The sequence below is a fragment of the Mya arenaria genome, chromosome 4 (genome assembly GCF_026914265.1).
Source record: "Mya arenaria isolate MELC-2E11 chromosome 4, ASM2691426v1".
In the NCBI taxonomy this organism is placed as follows: Eukaryota; Metazoa; Mollusca; class Bivalvia; order Myida; family Myidae; genus Mya; species Mya arenaria.
Genome location: NC_069125.1, coordinates 14,130,819 through 14,153,500, shown reverse-complemented (window position 1 = coordinate 14,153,500; position 22,682 = coordinate 14,130,819). Strand labels below are relative to the sequence as shown.

Genomic DNA, 22,682 nt, shown 5'->3' with positions numbered 1-22,682 from the left:
TACAGGCACACTACAGGTACACTACTGGCACACTACAGGTACACTACAGGTACACAACAGGTACACTACAGACACTCTACAGGTACACTACAGGTACACTTCATATACACTACAGGTACACTACAGGCACACTACAGGTACACTACAGGTACACTACAGGTACACTACATGTACACTGCAGGTACACTACAGGTACACTACAGGCACACGACAGGTACATTACAGGTACACTACAGGCACACTACAGGTTTACTACAGGTACACTACAGGTAAACTACAGGTACACTACAGTAACACAACAGGCACAATACAGGCACACTTCAGGCACACTACACGTACACTACTGGTACACTACTGGTACACTACAGGTAAAATAAAGGTACACTACAGGTACCCTCCAGGTACAATACAGGCACAATACAGGCACACTTCAGACACATTGTAGGCACACTACAGGTACACTACAGGTACACTACAGGTACACTGCAGGTACACTGCAGGTAAACTAAAGGTACACTACAGGAACACTACAGGTACACTACTGGTACACTACATGCACAGTTCATGTACACTACAAGTACACTACATGTACACTACAGGCACACCCGAGCTACTACAGGTACACTACAGGTAAACTACAGGTACACTACATGTACACTACAGGTACACTTCAGGTAGAAACATATACACTACAGAAACACTACATGCACACTTCATGTTCACCACTTATACAATACAGGTACACTTCAGGTACACTTCATGTACACTACACTACAGGTACACTTCAGGAAGAGACATGTACACTACAGGTACACTATATGCACACTTCGTGTACACCACTTATACAATACAGGTACACTACAGGTACACTTCATGTACACTACACTACAGGTACACTACATGCACACTTCATGTACACTACACTACAGGTACACTTGATGTACACTACACTACAGGTACACTGCATGCACACTTGATGTACACTACACTACAGGTACACTACACTTCAGGTACACTACACTACAGGCACACTACACTACAGGTGCACTACATGCTCACTTCATGTACACTACACTACAGGTACACTACATGCACACTTCATGTAAACTACACTACAGGTACACTACATGTACATTACAGGTACACTACACTACAGGTACACTACAGGTAGATTTCATTTACACTACACTAAAGGTACACTACATGCACACTTCATGTACACTACACTACAGGTACACTACATGCACACTTCATGTACACTACACTACAGGTACACTACATGTACACTACATGTACACTTCATGTACACCACTTATACAATACAGGTATACTTCAGGTACTCTACAGGTTCTCTACATGTACACTACGGTTTCACTACATGTACTATACAGGTAAACTACAAGTACACTACAGGTACACTTCAGGTAAAAACATGTACACTACAGGTACATTACATCTATACTTTATGTACACCACTTATATAATACAGGAGCACTACAGGTACACTTCATGTACACTACACTACAAGTAAACTACAGGGTAAAAAAAATGTAAACTTCATGTCCATTACAGGTCCTCAACATGTAGAATGCATAAACAATACAGGAACACAACAAGCACAATAGAAATACAATACAGAAACAATATAGGAACACTACAAGCACAATAGAAATACAATACAGAAACAATATAGGAACACAACAAGCACAATAGAAATACAATACAGAAACAATATAGGGACACTACAGGTTCAACTCTATATGACTTTTAAAGAAAAGATTGTAAAGGCGGAATTCACTTTATGAACGTCTATTTTATGTGCTAGTATACTTTTCCGCAATTTACTTCCTAGTCTCATAATGTGTATTTTTTCTGTGAGTGTGGATGCTTTTTAAATTATTTGGGAGTATTCGTGTTTTTCAGTCGGAATTAAGATGGATCAACATAATCCACTGTAAACTTTTCATATTTTCTTTTGCCCTCATAATAATTCTAAATTCTAAGCTCTATAATCTCAGCTGTTTTGGAAATGTTTAAATTCAAAATCTAGTAACAATATGTTTATGTTTTGCGTAGAAATACACATATATGCCGCTGGGGTAAATACTTTCCTTCCCACCGAGGGTTTATCTTGGCATAAAATATTGATAATCATTTCAGATACCAGAACCAAGAAACTGTTCCAAAACACATACACACCGCGTTAAAGGTAAGATTGTTAATGGTTATAGTAATACGTTTAAAAAAAACAAACAAATTATTTTGCAACGAATATTTATTTCGCCTTTTACAGACATGTCACTATTTCTACGAAGGTCAAACTAACGTCTTATGGCAAGCTTGACCTAAACATTAAATTGCAAATATTACTTATTTTACCTGAAATAGGCATACCAGCGTTTCTGTAAACATCAAGTTAACGTCGACTTAAGACCTTGACCTTTGATCTAGAAAATCGGCCGGGTCTTACTCATAACATGTTGTCTTACACTCATATCATTATTCGGTCATTGCAAACTTTCAATACAAACAGCAGCAACAACAACAACAACAACAACAACAACTTAAAACACTTTGCGATGATAGCTGACGCTGACACAAAAAAATCTTAGTGGAAATCCTGAAGACTTGCTGAAATGTTTCAGGCCCCGGCAAACACAGAAGACAGAAGTTTAACGAACCCGAAAACAGCCACGCACTATGAGAACACTGTGGCCGGAAGTAAACAACCGTTGTCAAGACGAAGACCAGATCACAAGGAAGATGTTGGTATTACAAATTTATTTATTAAAAAAATAGAACACTGGGCTTGACATTTTGTTCGATTGTCTTTCTTTACATAAAATACCAAACAATAACAATAATCATATTTATCATAATGTTTTATCTCACTTCGAAAAGATTGGAATTAGGTCAGTCAGTCGGTCATATATGTTCAGGAGGTCTGTCGGTCGTCTGTCACAATAATTCGAGAATAGTTTTACTAAGAATTTTGATACTTCTGTGGTAGTTTGTGCTTGGTCAGTAGATGTCCAGTTGATTTTTGGATCATAAGGTGAAGGTCAAAGTTTTAAGTGTAAGGAAAATTTTGACCGCACACTATCTTAATCAAAGCACTGAAAGTGCTGAGAGACAGGGGGAATGGTAAAGTAGGTGTCGAGGCTTGATTTTGATGATGAAAAGAATTGAAGAGGTGATTGCGAGATGAGATTAACATCAATTGAAATTACATTCAAACTGAACATGACTTATATGGTGGAACTGTTTATGTTTGTAATGTGCAAAAAGTGCGTGTTTAATGTAAAAACTGTGTGATAGTGTGTTATATCATAACGAAATATGGTGTAAAGCCGATTGGTCTGTGAATTCTGCAAACAATAAGTGATATATACATACAATGTGTTAAGTGATGTTGTATGTAGTAAGATAGCAATAATACAGTATGGAAAAATGTTTTTGAAACATGTTTGACTTACAAATAATATAAACATCATCCACAACTTGCTACTATAATATCCATCGTTGTGCATCTAGCTGCATAGCGCAGATTGGTAATGCATATCACATGCAACTCACAATCACCCTCTCCAAAGCTTTACGTCATCAAATCTCGACAACCATACTATTCCCCAATTCTCTTAGCACATCCAATACTCTGATTTATAGATAACGATCGCGGATATGTAGACAGCAAATAATCGGCACAGAATACATCCTTTACAAAACATGTCGATTCAACGACATTTACAGGCGATTTATCGACTATTTACACCTTAATGCACTGCAATATTGCTTATGAGGTGACTCTTCATATTTAAAGGGGCTAGACACCAGATGGTCTAAATATCGGCAAATACAGTACATTACCAACCACGCGTTTTTTGCAAAAAAAACCAAACCGCGTTACCACCGCGGAAGAGATGTGTCATCGCGGCGATATATTCCACGGTACCCAAAGCGGTAGTGCGCGTCATCGCCGCGTTCGTCTGCTGCTATCGCTTACGACTTCCGAAAACACGCACGCGTCGTATCGCCGCAATGCGGCTTACCGCGATATGCAGGTATCTTAACAGATAAAGATGGTACAAATAGAATATTGTACATGTAAATTGAACCGCGCTTGCAGAATGGATAACAAACAATTGCGAGGGTAAACAGTTTTATCCCCAAAACTTGATAATTATGTCGGTCGAAAATTGAGTGTTTGTTCAAGTATTTTTGAAAAGTTAATTGACTCAAGATAGTATTTATTCACAAGCACACGGGTTAAACGAGGTCATTCGAAATTTAGATTTTTTCGAACAATGTAACAATAGCGTATGAACACTTTCACAGCTGAAAAGCATATTTTCAGGGATTACACTACGTTTTGAGTACGAACCAAGATTTGTAGTTTAAGGGTTGAGTTTGTATAAGTTTAATAAAAAACTGGAATTATATGTAAAGGGCAGCAACAAATTCTCTGCCTTCAGAGAATTAACAGCTACCTGAAATACAGTTAATTAACACTTCGCAACACCGCGTATCGCGGTGACTCGACGCGGTGGAACGCGGGGGAAATTATAGGCATGGACGCGGTGGGCATTATGCTTCAATTGCGGCGTATAGTGAAAATTAGATTAAAAAGATAACGTCCGTGGTAATGAAATATCGCGGCGAAGTGTGCAAAAACGCGCGGTTGGTAGTGTATTTCCACAAAACAAGCCAACAATTGTCAAGCGAGCTAGTAGGAGGCCGATAATAAATCGCTTAACATGGTTAAAATAATACACGCAACAATCATGTTGCTGTGTCATCTGTGTTTCCTCGTTCAAAATAGCGCATATGGTTTCCCAGTTAAAATGATATCATTTTATGAATACTGATAAATATCCGACGCTGGGATTTTGTGGTAGACAACCTTAGTCTCTTTTGATTGGAAAACTGAGAGATACATTTTTCGTAGGCGATGTGATACATCAGAAAATCAGACCAACCAGATCCACCCACAGTTCAACTCAACACTGACTAAAACATAAATCTGAAGCGCGCTCACGGCTTGATAGTTAAACAGGGGAGCAGGCTATTCAATCCTAGATAGTAGTTGACTAAAAACCATACTCTATACACTGCAGTCAGTCTATACTTACAAAATCAATAAACACAAATACTTGAATGTGCTATATGGCCACTTTCAGTGTGTGGGTAATAAAAAAACATTCAAGAGTTTTTAACTTTTTATTTAAGTTACTGTGTGGCAATAACAATTTGAAAATAAATCATCAATCTTAAAGCATTGCGCATTTTGAGTATGACATCAGACGATACAATTTTGTACTGTATTATGCAGCGACTAATCCCTTTGCAAATTTTGTTTTCGCCTTTCGTCAAGAAGGTTTTATGTAAGCTTGTATGCAGAGCGCTCAGGCCAGAATTTGAGTCAGTGTACAATCTTGAATCCAGATCAGAAGAAGCACGTTGAAGTTGAATTCTTGAGTAGACCGGCAAATATTGATTCTAGGGGTTTTCTCCCCAGCAAGCGCGTTTGGCGTAGATATTTGTGTGTAGACTATGTCTAACTTGGGAGTTGATTCTCATTGGATGGTTGTCCATCTGCGAAAAGTCTAGAACAAACCTGAAATAATAGGTTAAAATAGGACCTACACATGTTTTTTTATTCAGACCTGACTTGGCCTAGAATAGCGTTTGACTGGCTGAAAAAGACCTTGACTCTACTCGTTGGTGAACAATGAACGGCAGTTTTTACAGTTAAAAGCAAAAGGTATTGACCTTACACAAACCAGGGTTCAACGTTTAAAGATTGTTTATTATAAAACTCTGCGACGACATGGAGCTCGTGCGAAATTAGTTGTTCAATTAAGCCTAATTTAAGATAAGTGAAAAGCAGTGTCCGGCATTTGCTACGTATAACCCTATGGTTTTAGCCAGGATTTAAAAAGGCCAGAGTGCTGCAGAAAAGGGACAGGGTGCTAAGGGTAAAAATGGGTTGAATGAGGCTATAAGGAACTTGAACATTATGAATTTGGCAGAAAATGTTAGAATTTTCTGTTTTATTGAATTAATATAATGGTTCAACTGCCAGATATGAAAAGTGTGGGAGTATTTATAATCTAATTATAAGTTTTAGACAATACAAACAAAATAATTGATAGTCTTAAGCATTTATTTCTAAAAAGGCAAAAGTACCCATGCTGGTCTTTATGAGGAAAGAAGGGTGCCACTGGAATTTTTTGAATTAAGTCAATGATTCGTTTGACAATTTCTCTTGGCAAATTTGCACATTTTACAAAATAACACCTACTATTGCCATAACAAATAAATGAAAGGAGAAAATGATAATTGCCGGATACTGCTTTTCACCGGATACTGCTCACCAACCAGTTTACATACGTAATACATAAAAAAATTGTACTGAACAATAGAAGCAAAACAAAAAGATTGAATTTTTTATCCGATTTACACAGCTTCGAATTCAGTTCTGTCTGTTTTTATATTATCCTTCATATGTATATAAGCTTTCTTGTACAGAAAAAATAGAAATATTTAAGATTTCTTACCAAATTCTGAAAAGGGCAACCTCAGTATAATTCTTCCTAGAAATCACCCAACCGCTCCTGTTATTGTTGTTTTATCGATTTTTGGTTTGTTGTCGCCGGTGATCTCCTTGTACTTTGACGAATACATACGCCGTTATCATCTCATATTAGTACTTCGCGTTGTACTTTAACTCTTGCTTATTATTACCTCTTGTTAATGCTACTTAATACGGAAAACTGTCTGAGTTTTTTGTTATTACATCCTGTTACTGTCAAATAGACTGCCAAGGACGTGACTAAAGCTTCCTAAGCTTCCACAGAAATGTCTTCTATCTCTCCTGCAAGGATGGCTAATACGATCAGCCCAAAGTCAATAGCAAAACTATTCAGTTGCTCTTCCGTTCTTCTTTCTTATGCATTTCTAGCCTTTACAAATCTTCTACATTGAAATATGTAGTGGTCCACTGTTTCAGGAACCTGACAAGTGTCACAGTTTCGGTCGTTACTGTCTGTTATCTTTGCCCAATGGTTTTTGAGATGGCTGTGTCTACTCAGAAGCTGGTTAATATTACTAAAAGCATTCCTGTTTCTGTCTCCTATGCAGTTCCTCCGTCTAGGTATTGAAAACATGTCCTGGAGTTATTTTGCCTTTTCGGAGTGTGTATACTGACATTCGTGCTTGGAAGTTTCTTTAAGTTGCCTTTTAAAATCTCTGTAGTCCCTTTCTCTTTGAAATCCTGTTTCTCCTCTGTTTTTGGCATCTCTGGCTTCTTCTTTGGCCAATTGGTCGGCTAGTTCGTTTCCAGCAACATTATTGTGGCCCGGTACCCAGTGTATGGTAATTTTGTTTTCTCTTTCTTCTAGAGTAGCAACTGAAGTTTTAATTTTGAGTATTGTTTCTATTTTGGTTTTTGGAAAACGCTGACCTTATTGCTGCTCGACAGTCTGTGAAGATACGGATGTCTTTTCTTTCTATAGTGGTCAGTTCGCTGGCAAAAGTAAGGGCCGTCTCTATTCCAACTATTTCCCCGGCATAGTTATTGCTCAACTTTGAGAAGACTGGTTTCTTGATCTGTATTGGTGCTGAATTGTAGCCATCCACATATATAACTGCACCTACACCGTAGGTCATGGATTGCCTTAAGTCGACCCATCAGTGAACATCAGCACTTCTTCTTTACAATCTTCAAGAATTTTGTTGATGTTTACTTCTTGGTTTTCCTTACTCTGTGTAATTTTCTTCCTTGTTCGTGATAACCCGATGAAGGATTCGCTATTATCAAACTCCTTTTCAATGTCACTGAACTCGATATGGCCCCTAATTTAACCGAACCTTCTCATGAGCATGGAGAAACATGTTAGATTTTCTCCCTTGGTTTCTCTGTGGTTTAACAATCCGTTTAAGTTATCCTATAGTGGATCATCTGATCCCTTCTCTGCTATCCGAACTGCTTCCTCTGCCTGTGTTCTTTTAATGTGTATGTTTAGAGGAAGAGTGTTTGTATGGACTTTAATCGTCTCGGTACTAGTGGAATAGATGCAGCTACTTGTTTTCAACATACCCCCTCTCTGGACCTAATGGCTTTAGTTTCATTTCTGGCACAGTTGCAAGTACCTGAGCACAAATTCCATAACTGGGAGGACCAGTGACCTGTATAACTTCATATAAGTTTATGGCTGCTTCCTTTGTTGCCTTCAGAACATCTATCTAGTGATCTGAGTGCTTTAAAACCAGATGCAACCATTTCTTGCACATGCTTTTCAAAACTAACTTCATTATCTATTGTGATACCCAACAATTTCTTGTCTTTAACAATTTCAATTTCTTGACTAACTTCTCGGTTAGGTTAGATTTATCACCAATCAGTAGGGCCTGTGTTTTCACTGGAGCTATGTTCATGTTTCACTTTTGGCACCAGTTGGTAATACTCTTCATATCTTCATTAGTTATTTGACCGCTTCATTTGCACTCTCGTGGCTGTTCCAAATTGACACATCATCTGCGAACTCTGTGTGTTCTTCATTTACCGCGTCAACGCTGTCACTTGTGTAAAGATTACAGTGTGTTGGGCTTAGCACTGGGATTCCGTTTTTAGATGTTGATACTTCGAATCTGTTTTCATTAATTTAAATGGACTACTTTCTGTCAATTATAAACTTCTTCATGTACAGCCAAAGTCTTTCATCAATCCTTAGATCTGTTGCTTTCTTCAGGAGACCAGCCCTCCAAACCCTTTCAAAACATGATCCGAAGTCCATTGCAACTAGAACTGTAACTTTTTCATTCAGACCATCCTCTGCCCCTTGTATTAACCTGATTACCTTCTGTGTACTGTACTTATTTTTTCTGTAAGCATTTTGATGTTTTGAAAACCCTTTTTTAACTTCAATTTCTAAGTAAGACGGTTTTTATTATCTTTTCTAGTTGTTTCTCAAGTGTTATTGGTCTATATGAGCGGATCTTGTTATCTTCTTTGTTCGGTTTTGGAAGCATTACCTTTGAATCACGCTTAAAGCCTGCAGGTAGAGCTGCATTTTGCCAGCGTTTTTGGAAGAGGTACAGTTCACTTGCTTCTTGATTTCTCCGCCTTTCTTTAAAAAAACTTTCTCTTCAGGACTTGGTGCACTTTGTGTACTTATTTCCTTGAAAACTGAGTCAACCTCATGTTATGTCTTTTTGATCAAATCAGATCATGGGCTACATCGACATTTTTTGTGAGGTTGCCAGTAAAGGGTAAAGTAATGTTTAAAGTGACACTCTTATTCAAAATTAATACAAACACATGTATAAAAAACAAAATTTGATAATTTTGATAAACCTTAAACTACTTACTAAATAATGCAGTTTTGGAAAATATTGATTACTAATAACAAGATTATGACCGTGTATTTACGGTGTAGTTACTAGCTGAAAACGCAAAAATACTAAATGATTGGTAAATGCTAAAAGATTTACTCTGATCTACTATTATTTCATATGGTAGAAACATTGTGCTTTCTGCACCTTTTTTCAAATTTAACTCGGTATCCCTCATAAGAACTATTGTTTTGACATTTAATCATCCTTTTTGGTATATTTAAACAATTGTATAAATCATGATAATTATATTTGGGAGTAAGGGTGCATCTTTAAAGGAAAAGGCGAGCCTCGTATTACAGAAAAAAATGATGTCAACTGAATATATGTCGAACAAGTATTAAGATCGGCTCAATATAAAAAAAAACAAGCTGCATGAATGTAAATCATATTGGATCTAAGTGAACTTAGTGTAAGAAAGACAAGTAAAGTTGACAATTTCATATTGTAACAAATATTGTCACCTCCCTTGTTTGGGGGTCCATTCGTCGGAGATTACACTCTATTTGACTAAACTACTAGTATGTATTTTGTAATTTTCTTGCGTAACTAGCATTCAACAATTACATGACGACGGATGATGATCTCAATTTCTTAACTCTTAATAATGCAATTATATAACTAGCGATTTCACATCGCTAGGCCGCCAAATTCACACCGTAAGATCATCCCTTTACGCCGCTAGATCGCCAATTTCAAGCTGTGAGATCACCATTTTCACGCCGCTAGGCCACCTACACCATGCCGCTTAACTGCCAACTTCACGCCGTTAGATCGCTTAGATCAACTCCGCTAGGGCCCTGGACCAACAACTTCGCGCCGTTTGGCTGTATCACCGCCAACTTCACTCGGCTAGGCCGCTAGACCGCTAATTTCACTCCGCTTGGCCGCTAGACCGCCAGACAAACAACTTCACGCCAATAGGCCGCTATGCCGTTAACTTAACGGACACCACTGTTGATATATACATAGTCACCAGTAATATACCAGTATATCTCGTGTTATTATGCTTTTATACTCGTCTTTACTTTCCAGTGGTTGTCGGTACAGGTAATCCTCAGAGTATTTCAACAGGGATGTATTACTATGACGGCACAGGATTTCAACGTATGAGAGATCCGCAAATGCCGTCAGAGATTGGGTAAAGAACATTCTATTAATACTGTGGTATTTCTTTTATTATTGTATACTCTTGTTCTCCAAGATTTTTTGAAGCATGTCTACTCGTTTTATAATGAGCAAAACAATCTGTAATATTAGAATAATATTTAGTTTCAGCGTGTGGTTGTCCACTTAATCATAATCATCATCATCGTCGTGGTCGTGGTCATCGTCGTCGTCGTCGTCGCCATCATCATCATCATCATCATCATCATCATCAAAATCATCATCATCATCATCATCATCATACATCATCATCAGTAGCAGCAGCAGTAACAGCAACATCCTTCCATACGGTAAACACTATCAAAACACGTCGCTTCTATATACGGCATAACACTGCTGTATAACAACGGTTTAATCATTAAGGTATTCAAAGTATAACTGCAATAGCAAAGACAAGATAACCCATTGAATGACAGATTCGCTATAACTTAAATCAGAATCTTGGAAATTCTGGCTACGTTGCATGTCCCTTGCATTGCATTGCAACTTATTCCCGAATTTCCAGCCCGATGGCTATGCACGACGACGGCAGTGACTATCTTTTCGTCGAGGGGGCAATGTCAAGTGACGGCCGCGCATCAGAAAGGCCCGAAAGCGTCAATACGAACGTTGATAGCATATGTACGTATGTCTTGTATTTAAACATTAATATATTAAAACATACAACTGAGTGTTAGCTCACAGGATTTCACATGAAAAGGTTTTGCGACCAGTCGTTGTCCGTCGTTCACAACTCGCTTGTAAACAACCACATTTAACAACCAATCATTCTTAAACGTTTTCGAAACCTGTGTTTGCTAGATATTTTACGCATGTTTGAAATTTGGTCGTATTGACTCTGAATATATGTAAATGTTTAAATAACCTTATTAACACTCTTGACGTAACATGCTATCCCAAAATCTTATGAAACTTGGTCAGAGACTGATTGGTCACCTATTGATGTTTTGTTGATACTCTTGGGGCCTCAATTTCTACCAAGTCATCATTAAACATTATCGAAACGTGTGTACTCTTCAGTTTCATGTATATTCATATTGACTCTGAAAATAGGTCAATGGTTTGATGCTAAAAACATCTCACTAACACTCTAGGCGCTATATGTTATCCCAATTTATTCCTGAAACTTGGTCAGATACTGTTTGAGTCTAGGTCGTTATTAACCTAGCCGTATATAACCTTAATCTAGGTCGTTTACGTCATATCAATTTTAAACATTATCACTAAGCGCAAAGCCCCACATCATTTGTAAAACGCTCCTGACGTCACAGTTTTCACCCATCTTCATAAAACTTGGTAAGAATATCTGTATCTAGGTCAGGTTGAATAATGTGTCATGCTGGGTGAATATAGGTCACAAGGTCAACTGTTTGATCAACCTTGTTATCATTCTAGATGGGTTTTTTCTTCTCGATCGTCTAGCCACATACATAACACTTGTTCCTAGCACCAGAATGTGTGAATTATAGACCAAGTTTGATGAATTGTAAAGCAGGAGTCAAAAGGAGTGCACTAGTTCAAATGTTTATCAAATGCTTCGTATTATTCCAAAGTTGTTTTTGAAGACTGGAACAAATATATTTATGGTTTGCTGAATTTCTAGTTATTTGTATTTATATAAACAAACCTGCCATTGTCGTAATTATTGGTCTTATAAATAATACTGGAATCACTTTTATTTGAATTTTAAAGACCCGGGCCGACGATTTAGGGCAGAACTAAGCCGTCGAGTTATGGCCAACCAAGGACATGACGTTAACGTTTCCACCTCAATGACGGACCTTGAAACGTTAAACGTCTCAATCAACGTCAGTCTAAACATCGCTGAACTTCTCCGATCTTACCAGGGCAGTACGAACGGGAATCGAAATACATCAAACAATACCGAGAACGAAACGTCTACAAATCTTTAAAAGACAACGCTCTCTTTTGAAACGACGCCTGTAATAGACTATAAGTATCTGCCATGGCCGCTCGAGTAAGATAGGTTCATCCCAACCCGAGCGTAGGGTGTTTTACGGAAACGAGGTTTACCGAGTTACCGCAAAACACTCCGTGCGAGGGTTGGATGAACCCATCTTACACGAGCGACCAAGGTAGAAGTTTTTTCTCCTACATCATTTAAACAAAATACAGCTAAAATGTATTTTTAGCTGGACCTCTTTTGTTCGTTATGATATATATCGCGAATAGACATGTGATAATTTGTGGTTGTCATAGATATTCGCGCAGTGACTCAAAATATGTAAATATTCAAATCGTTCTTAATATAGATCTGTGGAGAGTGCAGCCTTATTTACTGAAATCACCATGAAATCCTTTTTAGGTGCCCTTTGAAGTGAGAAATAATTATTTTAAATATTGCCGTAAGACAAGGTTTCCATGGTACTACAGACGACGGTCTCTCAAAAGGGAGGTTATTGTGTAATTACAATAAAAAAGTAGTCCCATACGGGTACTGTTTTATCTTTGCCGGTTGGCAAGATTGAAAGTTACTTCCTTGGCCAAGAGTGTAAGATAGGTTCATCCCAACCCAAGCGTAGGGTGTTTTGCGGAAACGAGGTTTCACGAGCAGCTATGGTAGATGTCTTTACTCCCACCTCAGTTAAACAAAATAAAGTTTTTTTTTTCGCTGCAATACTTTTGTGCGTAGTGAAAATAATTTGCGTATATATATGTGATAATTCGTGGTTGTCATTGATAGACGCGCAGTAATGTAGATTGTGTAAATAGTCAAATCGTTCTAAAAATAGATCTGAGGAGATTGCAGCATTATTTCTTGAATTCAGAGTGAAAACTTTTTTTGGTGCCATTTGAGACGAAAAATAATAAACTTTGAAGACAAGGTTTCCATCATGCTACAGACAACGGTTTTTAACAAGGGAGGTAATTGTGTGATGATAATAAAAAGGAGTTCCATAAGGGATACTTGGTCTATCTTTTGCCCGCGGGCAAGATAAGGATTTTCGAGCATGGCCAATAATTTTGATCTACTCATGTCAGGTTGGAGAAAGGATTTTCAGAAAGGCAAAATGTTTGGATATACTTATTGTGGGTGGGAAAAAAAGCTCTTTCGGAACGACAGCTGTTATAGACAAGCTATAAGTGTTAAAGACAATGCAATCTTTTGAAACGATGTAAGCGACACTATTGGGTACAAATTTGGAAGGATAGCGCAAATGGATGCTACTTTTTAAGGTGTGATTTTTAAAACAAAACTTTAATATAGGTCAAATAAATTGGCTATTATCAGAAACATCAACATTGCCATGTAAATGTTATTCATGACAAGTGAATTAGATACCACTCACTTTTTTAAGAAAAAGCACATCACCAATTGGATTGAAATTATTTGCAAACTAACGAAAGTTTACCTTTTAAATTTTGTTTAGGTAATACACCAAGCTGCACAAAGTGGTTGCTTCCCTTGTCCTACATAACCCCGTCACCACGTATGTCACGTGGTGATGATCAAAATCACCTGACCGATTTCAAAAATATAAATTTTCGTTTCATTTTAAATAATCGATTATTTTAATCTATGAAAAAACGTTATTAAATGGAACTTGAATAATGAAGTTCATACATTTGTGCGAATATTTTTCATTGAAAAATCAATAATATATAGCCGAAACCCAGCTTGTGCCGTAAACACGGTAGGTTAGATTTTTTTCTGTGTGTCAAGGGAGATTACGGCGTAGGAGATTTGTCATACACAAGGATGAAGGAGTCGGTGCTGGACATACAAATCAGTGTTTGGATTTGGTATAATGATCAATATGTGCCACCATATATGGAAATCATTCTTTGAAAGTGCAAAAAAGCTGTTTTTAACTTGATCTCTTAATTTTGACCTTGACATTGAATGCAAATGGCTGAAACGGCCGCTCTGCAATTTGGCTCGATATGGTTAACAATTTGGCCAAATAATTTTCAATTCATTCCATCGGTTGAGGGGTTATAGAGCGCACATTTAAACCATTTATTTAACTTTGATTTGGTTGTGTGACCTTAATAAAATTGTAAATATAATACACATACAAAATCCCAACAGTCTGTCCCGCCAGGTCAGCACATACTATCAGAAAAAATCTTAACCATCCGCCCCGCCAGTACAGTACATACTAACAGAACAAATCCTAACCATTCGCCCCGCCAGGACAGTACATACTATCATAACAAATCCTGAACATCTGCCCGCCAGAACAGCACATACAATCAGAACAAATTCAAATACAACACACCTGTAGCGAAGAGTATAATAAATGGTAAATATTACCAAAGGTAAATTTCGTGGTAAATTTACCAAAGCCGTAATTGTATAATTCAAGTTGCCATGATGGTAATTATACCGGAAAATTTACCGTAGTAACTTTTACCAAACTCCCATAATGCATCGGTGTGACGTTATTCTCACGCTCATCTTTCAGCTTGAACATTGCTACTGTGCTTTCGTTTTCGATTCACAAAGGCACCCTCATCCACTCCACCGAGATAATGGATATGTATGTGTATTCCATTTATGCACAAAAGAATCGAAGGAAAATTTGTTCGGGCAAAAATGCCGACTTTGCCGCTTGAAGATCGGCAGCTTCTATAGGGAATTTGATGGCCCTATCACGTAAATCAATCTGTCGATTGCGTCGTTGAAGAGATTTCATACGGTCGGCCATCTAGATTCTGATAACACACAATGTAAATAATTTACCCACACCGTGGTGAATTCACTGGTAAAATCCAAAGATATTTTATACAATCGATTACCAACAAATTACCAGAAAATGTCACATGGTAAATAATTCACCCACCTCTTAGAGGAGGGTAACAATTACCGCGGTAAATTGCCTGGTTACCCGAAAAATTACCCATGGTAAAATATCTGTTTATACAGGTGGGCTGCTGATAGCTGTAATTCATTGACAAAATATGCTACAGCATGCACGCAAAACAATGACAAATTCAAGACAATTTAATACACGGTCTGTCGGAGCATTGTTAGAGACATTTCACATCATTTCAAAAGTCAATGTTTTTAAAACAAAAATATTTTCATTATTATGGTTTAAAACACACCTGGTAGCTGTTATTCGTTGACAAAATTGCTACAACATGCATGCAAAACCATGACAAATTGATAAAGAATGTAAACACGGTCTGTCGGAGCACTGTTTGAAAACTGCCATCTAGCATAACATTTCGCTTAAAAAAACATCCCACCGTTTTCATTACACTAATTTGGTGCAGCCGGTACAAAATCAATGTAATCTAACAGTATTATCTAATTTTCGGGAACGAATTACCTGTTTCGTTTTTAATCTTTATACCATGAATTGTTATAGCAATCCACCGTTGCTTATTTAAAAGTAACTTTGAACCCGTCGGAATTTAAGTTAGCTTCCCTTGTTTCCAAAACAATACTACCTGCATTATGTAAGGATTCAATATACTTGGTAGCTGTTATTCATTTAATAGCAAAATATGCATTAACATGCATGCAAAACAATGACAAATTCAAGAAAAATGAAAATGCGGTCTGTCGGAGCATTGTTAGAAAACTGCCGTCTGACATAGCACTTTAGAAAATAATATTCAGCCGCAGCTTTCATGAAAATATCTTGCAACAACCAATCCAAATTCAATGTTTTCAAAACATAGTTATCTACATTTTATTCGGGTACAACATACCTGGTAATTGTTATTCATTATAGGATGTATGAAACATTCCGCCGTAGTTCCTTTAAAAAATATCTCGGAATCGGTCGAAATCCAACGTTTTTAAAACCATACTACATTTTGTACCTGCATTACGTCACTTCCGGATTTGGTTTTGATTTATACCTCCCACCCGACTAGAAAGACAATGTTGCAAACGAACATTGCGATTATTAAAATGATAATCGTATTTAAAATCAATACATACACATGTAAAACAAACATTAATTTTGAATAGTAAACCTTAAACTTATTACTAAATAATGCATTTATGGGAAATGTTAATTACTGATGACAAGATCGTAACCGTGTATTCAATAGCTGAAAATGCAAAACTAGTAAATGATTAGAGAGTGTTAAAAGTTTTACTGTGATCTACTATCGTCTCATAAGGTAGAAATGCCGTGTTTTTTGCACCTCTCTTTCAAATTAAACGAGATATCCTTTATAAGAACGATTGTTTTCGACATCTATTCATCCTTTGGGGTATATCAAAACAATTATATTAATTGTGGTTAATCTTACTTGGGATCAATAGTGCATATTTATTGCACTTCTCTTAAATTAAATTAGCATTCCAATGATGTAAACACGCAGAAGCTTTTAAAGAGCAAGATCTACCAGTAGGATGTTCGTCAGAGGGCTTGAAATTACTGTTTTAATTTATGTTTAAAACCTTTCGGACACTGTTTTCATGATAATATAAGAAACAGGTAAACAGTGAGAAAATGGACTATTATGGTAAAACCCAAATCGTTCTTATGTCCCAATTAAGACCTGTATTGGAAACTACCCCATGCACGGTTTTGCGAGGTCGCAGTTAATTAAGAATGTTTGTATAGGTTACCTTTACATATATTTTAACTGGATGGGTAGGCAGGTTTGGACCTTTGGCTGCCAAGGCTCCTCTGTAGAAAATAGACGGAAATATTTTCTAACACCGCAGAGGGTCGAAATTTGTTTTCAGTCGGAACAATTTTACTGGGTCGGTCTACCCGACGAACATAGTAAAATCGACCACAAATAGGATATTGCTATTTTTAAAAAAAACATTAGGTATTTCCCCGCTAGTCATATGTCAACAATGTAATTTAAACATCGTAGCATTTGGAAACTCGGTGATTTTTTTCTCACGAATGTTCGTTTAAAATAAATAAACACTTAAATGACACGCTGCAATTAATTACGCGTAAGAGAAGATTTTCGGTTGAAAATATAACCTGTCAACAAACAACATGGAACTGGAATATTCAGATATTCGTGTAAAAGGGTTATAAATGTAAGTACCCCTTGAGCAGTTTTGTACATTTATTTGATTCAAAAGCGTTTGTGTTTTAATTTATTTTTAGAATTCTTAAATCATTCTATACGCTAAATGTAAAATCATATTTTTACATATACTTATGTACATGATTTATGTATAAGAGTATGTACAATTTATCTTGATTATTATATCTTAGAAAAATGTTAAACTTAAAATTGTGTTTAAAATCATTTTATTGGTTTTGGTACGCGACTTATTTCTAACATACCATCATACTTGTTCATAAATGACTGAAAATTACAAAGTAAACAACAGGTTATGAAGAATCCAGCCAGCATTAATTACTATGTTGGACCCTTTAGAGCTGATTTGACAGCCAAGTCTGTCCACAAGGCAGCCGCTTCTGATAGAGATGATGGGAGCATTGTATATCAGACATATTTGACTTGGTTTCTGTTTTATAAGCACACTGTATTCAAAAATCCAGTGGCGGTTGTGGTGGTGGTTGTGGTGTTGATGATGATGATGATGATGATGATGATGACGATGATGATGATGACGATGATGATGATGATGATGATGATGACGATGATGATGATGATGATGATGATGAATTTTATCGATAAATTCTATCAGTCGCACGGCTTTGAAACATTAAACTTTATAAATTTATATATATTTCAGCATGTTTTTCAAAATATGTTGGATAAATATTAAATTGTTTAAATTTTATTTTTGTATTAATTAGTAAGAGATGTATAGCTTTTATATAGAGATGCATAACTTTTAACCTTTACGCTTAACATTCTTGATGGGTAGCCCTTGAAGTTTGGGGGTGGATGTAATGAAATACAAATAACTTTTTTTAATTCACGGTAAAAATATGAAAAAAAATGGATAAAAGTCCCATAGTGTTCCATTATTATAGCTATGTTGATGGTAAAATCTTTATAAAAGTGTGTATGACATGGTTTAAGAATTGCATATGCGTACATCAATTTAACCGAAATAAAATGCCTTATTGGATCATCCCCGGCTATATTTTATAATTGAACTATTACCAAAATCTTTAAATGATTCACCTGAAGTAAATTTACGCTACCTGCATGAATTTGAACCCATAATTGATAAAGTAGGATGAGGAAGCCCGGAACAAAACTAATATTTTCAATTACTTTCTATGTCGTTTGAAAGCCTTTTGAGTAAAACCAACTACTGCAATTTGATACTTGTGTCTTGGTGTTGCATTGTGAATCTGTTTATTTCAACAGTGACTTTAAGGGGACTTGCTAATATTTTGGCATCATTAATGCGTTATCCTGGTTATTCATCTAAAATCACTTAAATTATCATTATTTTACTCTTTGATACCGAATAGCAAAACAATACAATTGAAGTAGCGACAACTTGATGTAATGTGGAGCGAACCCGGTACGCTATTTTTTTTTTTTAGAAAACTGGTACCATATCCACTCGCCCAAAAGGACTCATAATAAGCTGACGTATACTTAAACCTTTATTTAAAACATTGGTAGCATCACGTGATAGTGTGAATCAACCAATCACGCTAAAGCCTTTAGCTGAATCGCATTGCTAACACTTTTCAATATCGTAGATTTCAAAGACAATATTTAAGCATATATCAAAATGTTCCAACAGTATCTTAGTTTTAACATTCCTAATGAGTTGCCACACTTTATTTCGGAAAAAAAATCCGTAAAAAAACCCTTATATTACTATATGATTTAAATGAGGCTGATCCGGAAGATATTTGATAGATGTCACGAGGTTGGATCTCTCTCGTTACGAGTGTGCTTGTGTGTGTTTGAATGATTTGGAAATAATCATAATTTACAGTTGGAGTACAGAAGATGGATAAACATATTCCAGTGTATATATATATATATATATATATAATCATTTTTTTTGCTAGGAAATGATTGCATGCATTGTACCTGTACTGTACCTGCCTTGTTCCTTCCTGTATTTATCTGTATTGTACTTGTCGTGTACCTATATTTCTTGTTTCAAAATGAATCAACGCGGTCGTTTCCTATACACGTTTAATGTCATTATATATCAATATTTTTTTGCATTGATTTATTCCAATTTTGGTAAAATATTATTTTAAAATTAAATATTTAAATTCAAAGTCTAGTTACTTTTGGTTTTATAAGCACATGGGGTAGATTCACGAGGGTATTATCGGAATATAAACACGGCATATTTTATTAATACTGATATCAGATGCCAGACGTTGGAACTGTTTTCTCAAGACAATCAGCAGAGCGACATCAACAGCAACAACAAGAGCGACAACAACCATGACCAGGAAACTATTCCAAAAACAATTGAAATCGCGTTAGAGGTAAACATATGAATTATTATAAATGGAATTTATAAACAAACAAATATATATTGGCTCTTTATTGCCTGATAAAGGCATATAACTGCTCTAAGAAGGCCAAGATAACGTCCAATTCTGGCCTTGATCTTAAAAATAAATTACAACTAATATTAATTACGCCTAATACTAAAATGTTATTGTTTCTTTAAAGTCCAAAATGACTTCCAATTGTGACTTTGCCCTAACAACAACAAAAACAACACGAACATGATCACTAATAAAAAGCGTAACAAGGGCTCGAGTAGTCTTGCTGATATGTTTCAGGCCTCGGAAAACACAGAAGGCAGAATTTCAACGGATCCGAAAAAGTCCACGCGACGTGAGAAACCAGATGCCGGAAGTAAACAACCGTCTAGAAGACGAACAGATCACAAGGAAGATGTTGGTATTATGTTTACAAAGCCATTTATAGAATAAAAATAACAAAGGGTTTGAACTTTGTATCGACTTCCTTTTTCATAAAATATCAAACAATTATAAATGTTTATCTGACTTTGAAAAGATGGGTATAAGTCAGTCTGTCATTTATGATTTATGATCGATCGATACACCATGTTTTGTCAGCACAATAATCCGGGAAGTTTTACTAAGTTTTATGAAACTATAGTGGTAGTTTATTCTTGGTCAGAAGATGTTCCTATTGATTTTTGGGTCATTAGGTTGAAGGTCAAGATCTCAGTAATTAGTGTTCGGAACATTTTGGCCGTCTTATATCTTGATAACGGTTTAAAAAAGGATCATGAAAATTCATTGAACATTAGGTAAAAGGTCAAGGTCAAGGTAAGAAATGTAATGAAGGCATTTGTGGAACGCTTTGACTTAGGATAATGAAACTTAAATAGTAGGTTGTCCTTGACGGAGTGATGACCTTAGCTGTTTAAGTCTGTATGTAAATGGTTAGGTCAACAATGTTATAAACGCATTGTCCACACGATAACTTGAGAAAATTTGACCTATAATACAACTTAATTGATATTTGGCCTTGACCAGTAGATTTTTCATATTATTGGTTGGTTCAAAATATCAAGGTTCAAGGTCACGGTCACTGTTATTTGGATAGTTTGTTGTGTGCAATAACATCCACATATAAACGCTTTTACTTACGCCTACAAAACTTCAGTTAGATGTTGTCCTTGACCAATAGATGGCCACTGTAGTTTTGAGATCAGTAGGTCAAATTCAAAAATTCCCTTCAATATAGTTTTAAAAACCTATCGGCACAGAAACGTTAGAACGGTTTTGCATTTAACTAACTAGGTCATTACAAGAATGGTCACGATTACAGTCAAACTTGTTTTGACAACTTGGACCAACGGCTTAAAACTATTTGACCTTAGACCATGCAACTACTTCACATGTATATTGTTTTAAGGTCACTTGTTCTAAGGTCAAGGTCACAACAAAATAGTTTGCATTTCTCCTAAAAATGCATGCATTTAATTTGGCGAATGTTTCTGACAAAGCGGTTTCAGAGTTATAATGCTTTACACAGTCACGTTGTTGAATAAAAGGAAAAGATAAGACTCTTATTACGAATGTTGAGGTCATCTCAAAAAAGGGCGAACATGTGTTAATATCGGATCAATGGCAATAAAAAAGTTGCAATTTACAAGACCTTGTAAATCATGTATTTCGTCATGTCGGATGCTAGTGTTTGTAGCATTAAAAAGACAACTAAAGTTGACAGTTTAATAATGTCGGAAATATTGTCATCTCCCTTCCTTGGTGCACATTCGATGGAGATTACACTCTAATTTACTAAAACTATGAACTCGATGTACTCGTCCACTTTCTTACGTAACTAGCATTCAACAATAATATAACGACGGCTGATGATCTTAATTTCTTATATCTTAAAGAAATGCAATTATTGAACTACCGGCCTCCTAGGCCGCTATGCCCCTAGCTTCACGCCACTAGGCCGCAAACTTCACGCTACCAGATAATCACTTTCTCGCCGCTAGGCTGCCAACTTCACGCCGTAAGAATACCAACTCGACTCCGTTAGGCCGCCTACCTCATGCTGCTAGATCGTCAACTTCATGCCGCTAGTCAGCGAACTACACGCCGCTAGATCATCACTTTCACGTGTAGGCCGCCTACTTCCCGCCGCTAGATCATCACTTTCACGTTTAGGCCACCAACTTCACTTCGCTAGATCATCACTTTCACGTGTAGGCCGCCAACTTCACTCCGCTAGATCATCACTTTCACGTGTAGGCCGCCTACTTTACTCCGCTAGATAATCACTTTCACGTGTAGGCCGCCTTCTTCCCGCCGCTAGATCATCATCTTCACGTGTAGGCCACCAACTTCACTCCGCTAGATCATCATTTTCAGGTGTAGGCAGACTACTTTACTCCGCTAGATCATCACTTTCACGAGTAGACCGCCAACTTCACGCCGCTAGATCATCACTTTCACGTGTAGGCCGACAACTTTACTCCGCTAGATCATCACTTTCACGTATAGGCCGCCTACTTTACTCCGCTAGATCATCACTTTCAAGTGTAGGCCGCCTACTTTACTCCGCTAGATCATCACTTTCATCTGTAGGCCGACAACTTCACTCCACTAAATAATCACTATCACGCCGCTTCACGAAAACTTCACTCCGCTTGATCATCACTTTCACGCCGCAGGGCCGCCAACATCAACCCATCAGATTATCACATGGACGCCGTTAGGCCGCCAACATCACGCTGTTATATCCCCAACTTCAGGCCGCTAGGCCACCTA

General features: G+C 36.8%; 1 protein-coding gene across 1 annotated transcript; it reads left to right on the top strand.

The window, feature by feature from the left end:
* Positions 1 to 1,829: 1,829 nt before the first annotated feature.
* On the top strand, positions 1,830 to 13,314 carry LOC128232133 (uncharacterized). The gene is made up of 6 exons (XM_052945514.1): positions 1,830 to 1,954; positions 2,161 to 2,209; positions 2,646 to 2,769; positions 10,429 to 10,534; positions 11,066 to 11,181; positions 12,253 to 13,314. Exons 1-6 carry the CDS (start codon positions 1,935 to 1,937, stop codon positions 12,471 to 12,473), a joined length of 636 nt encoding a protein of 211 aa, XP_052801474.1. The 5' UTR covers positions 1,830 to 1,934; the 3' UTR covers positions 12,474 to 13,314.
* The last annotated feature ends 9,368 nt before the right edge of the window (positions 13,315 to 22,682 follow it).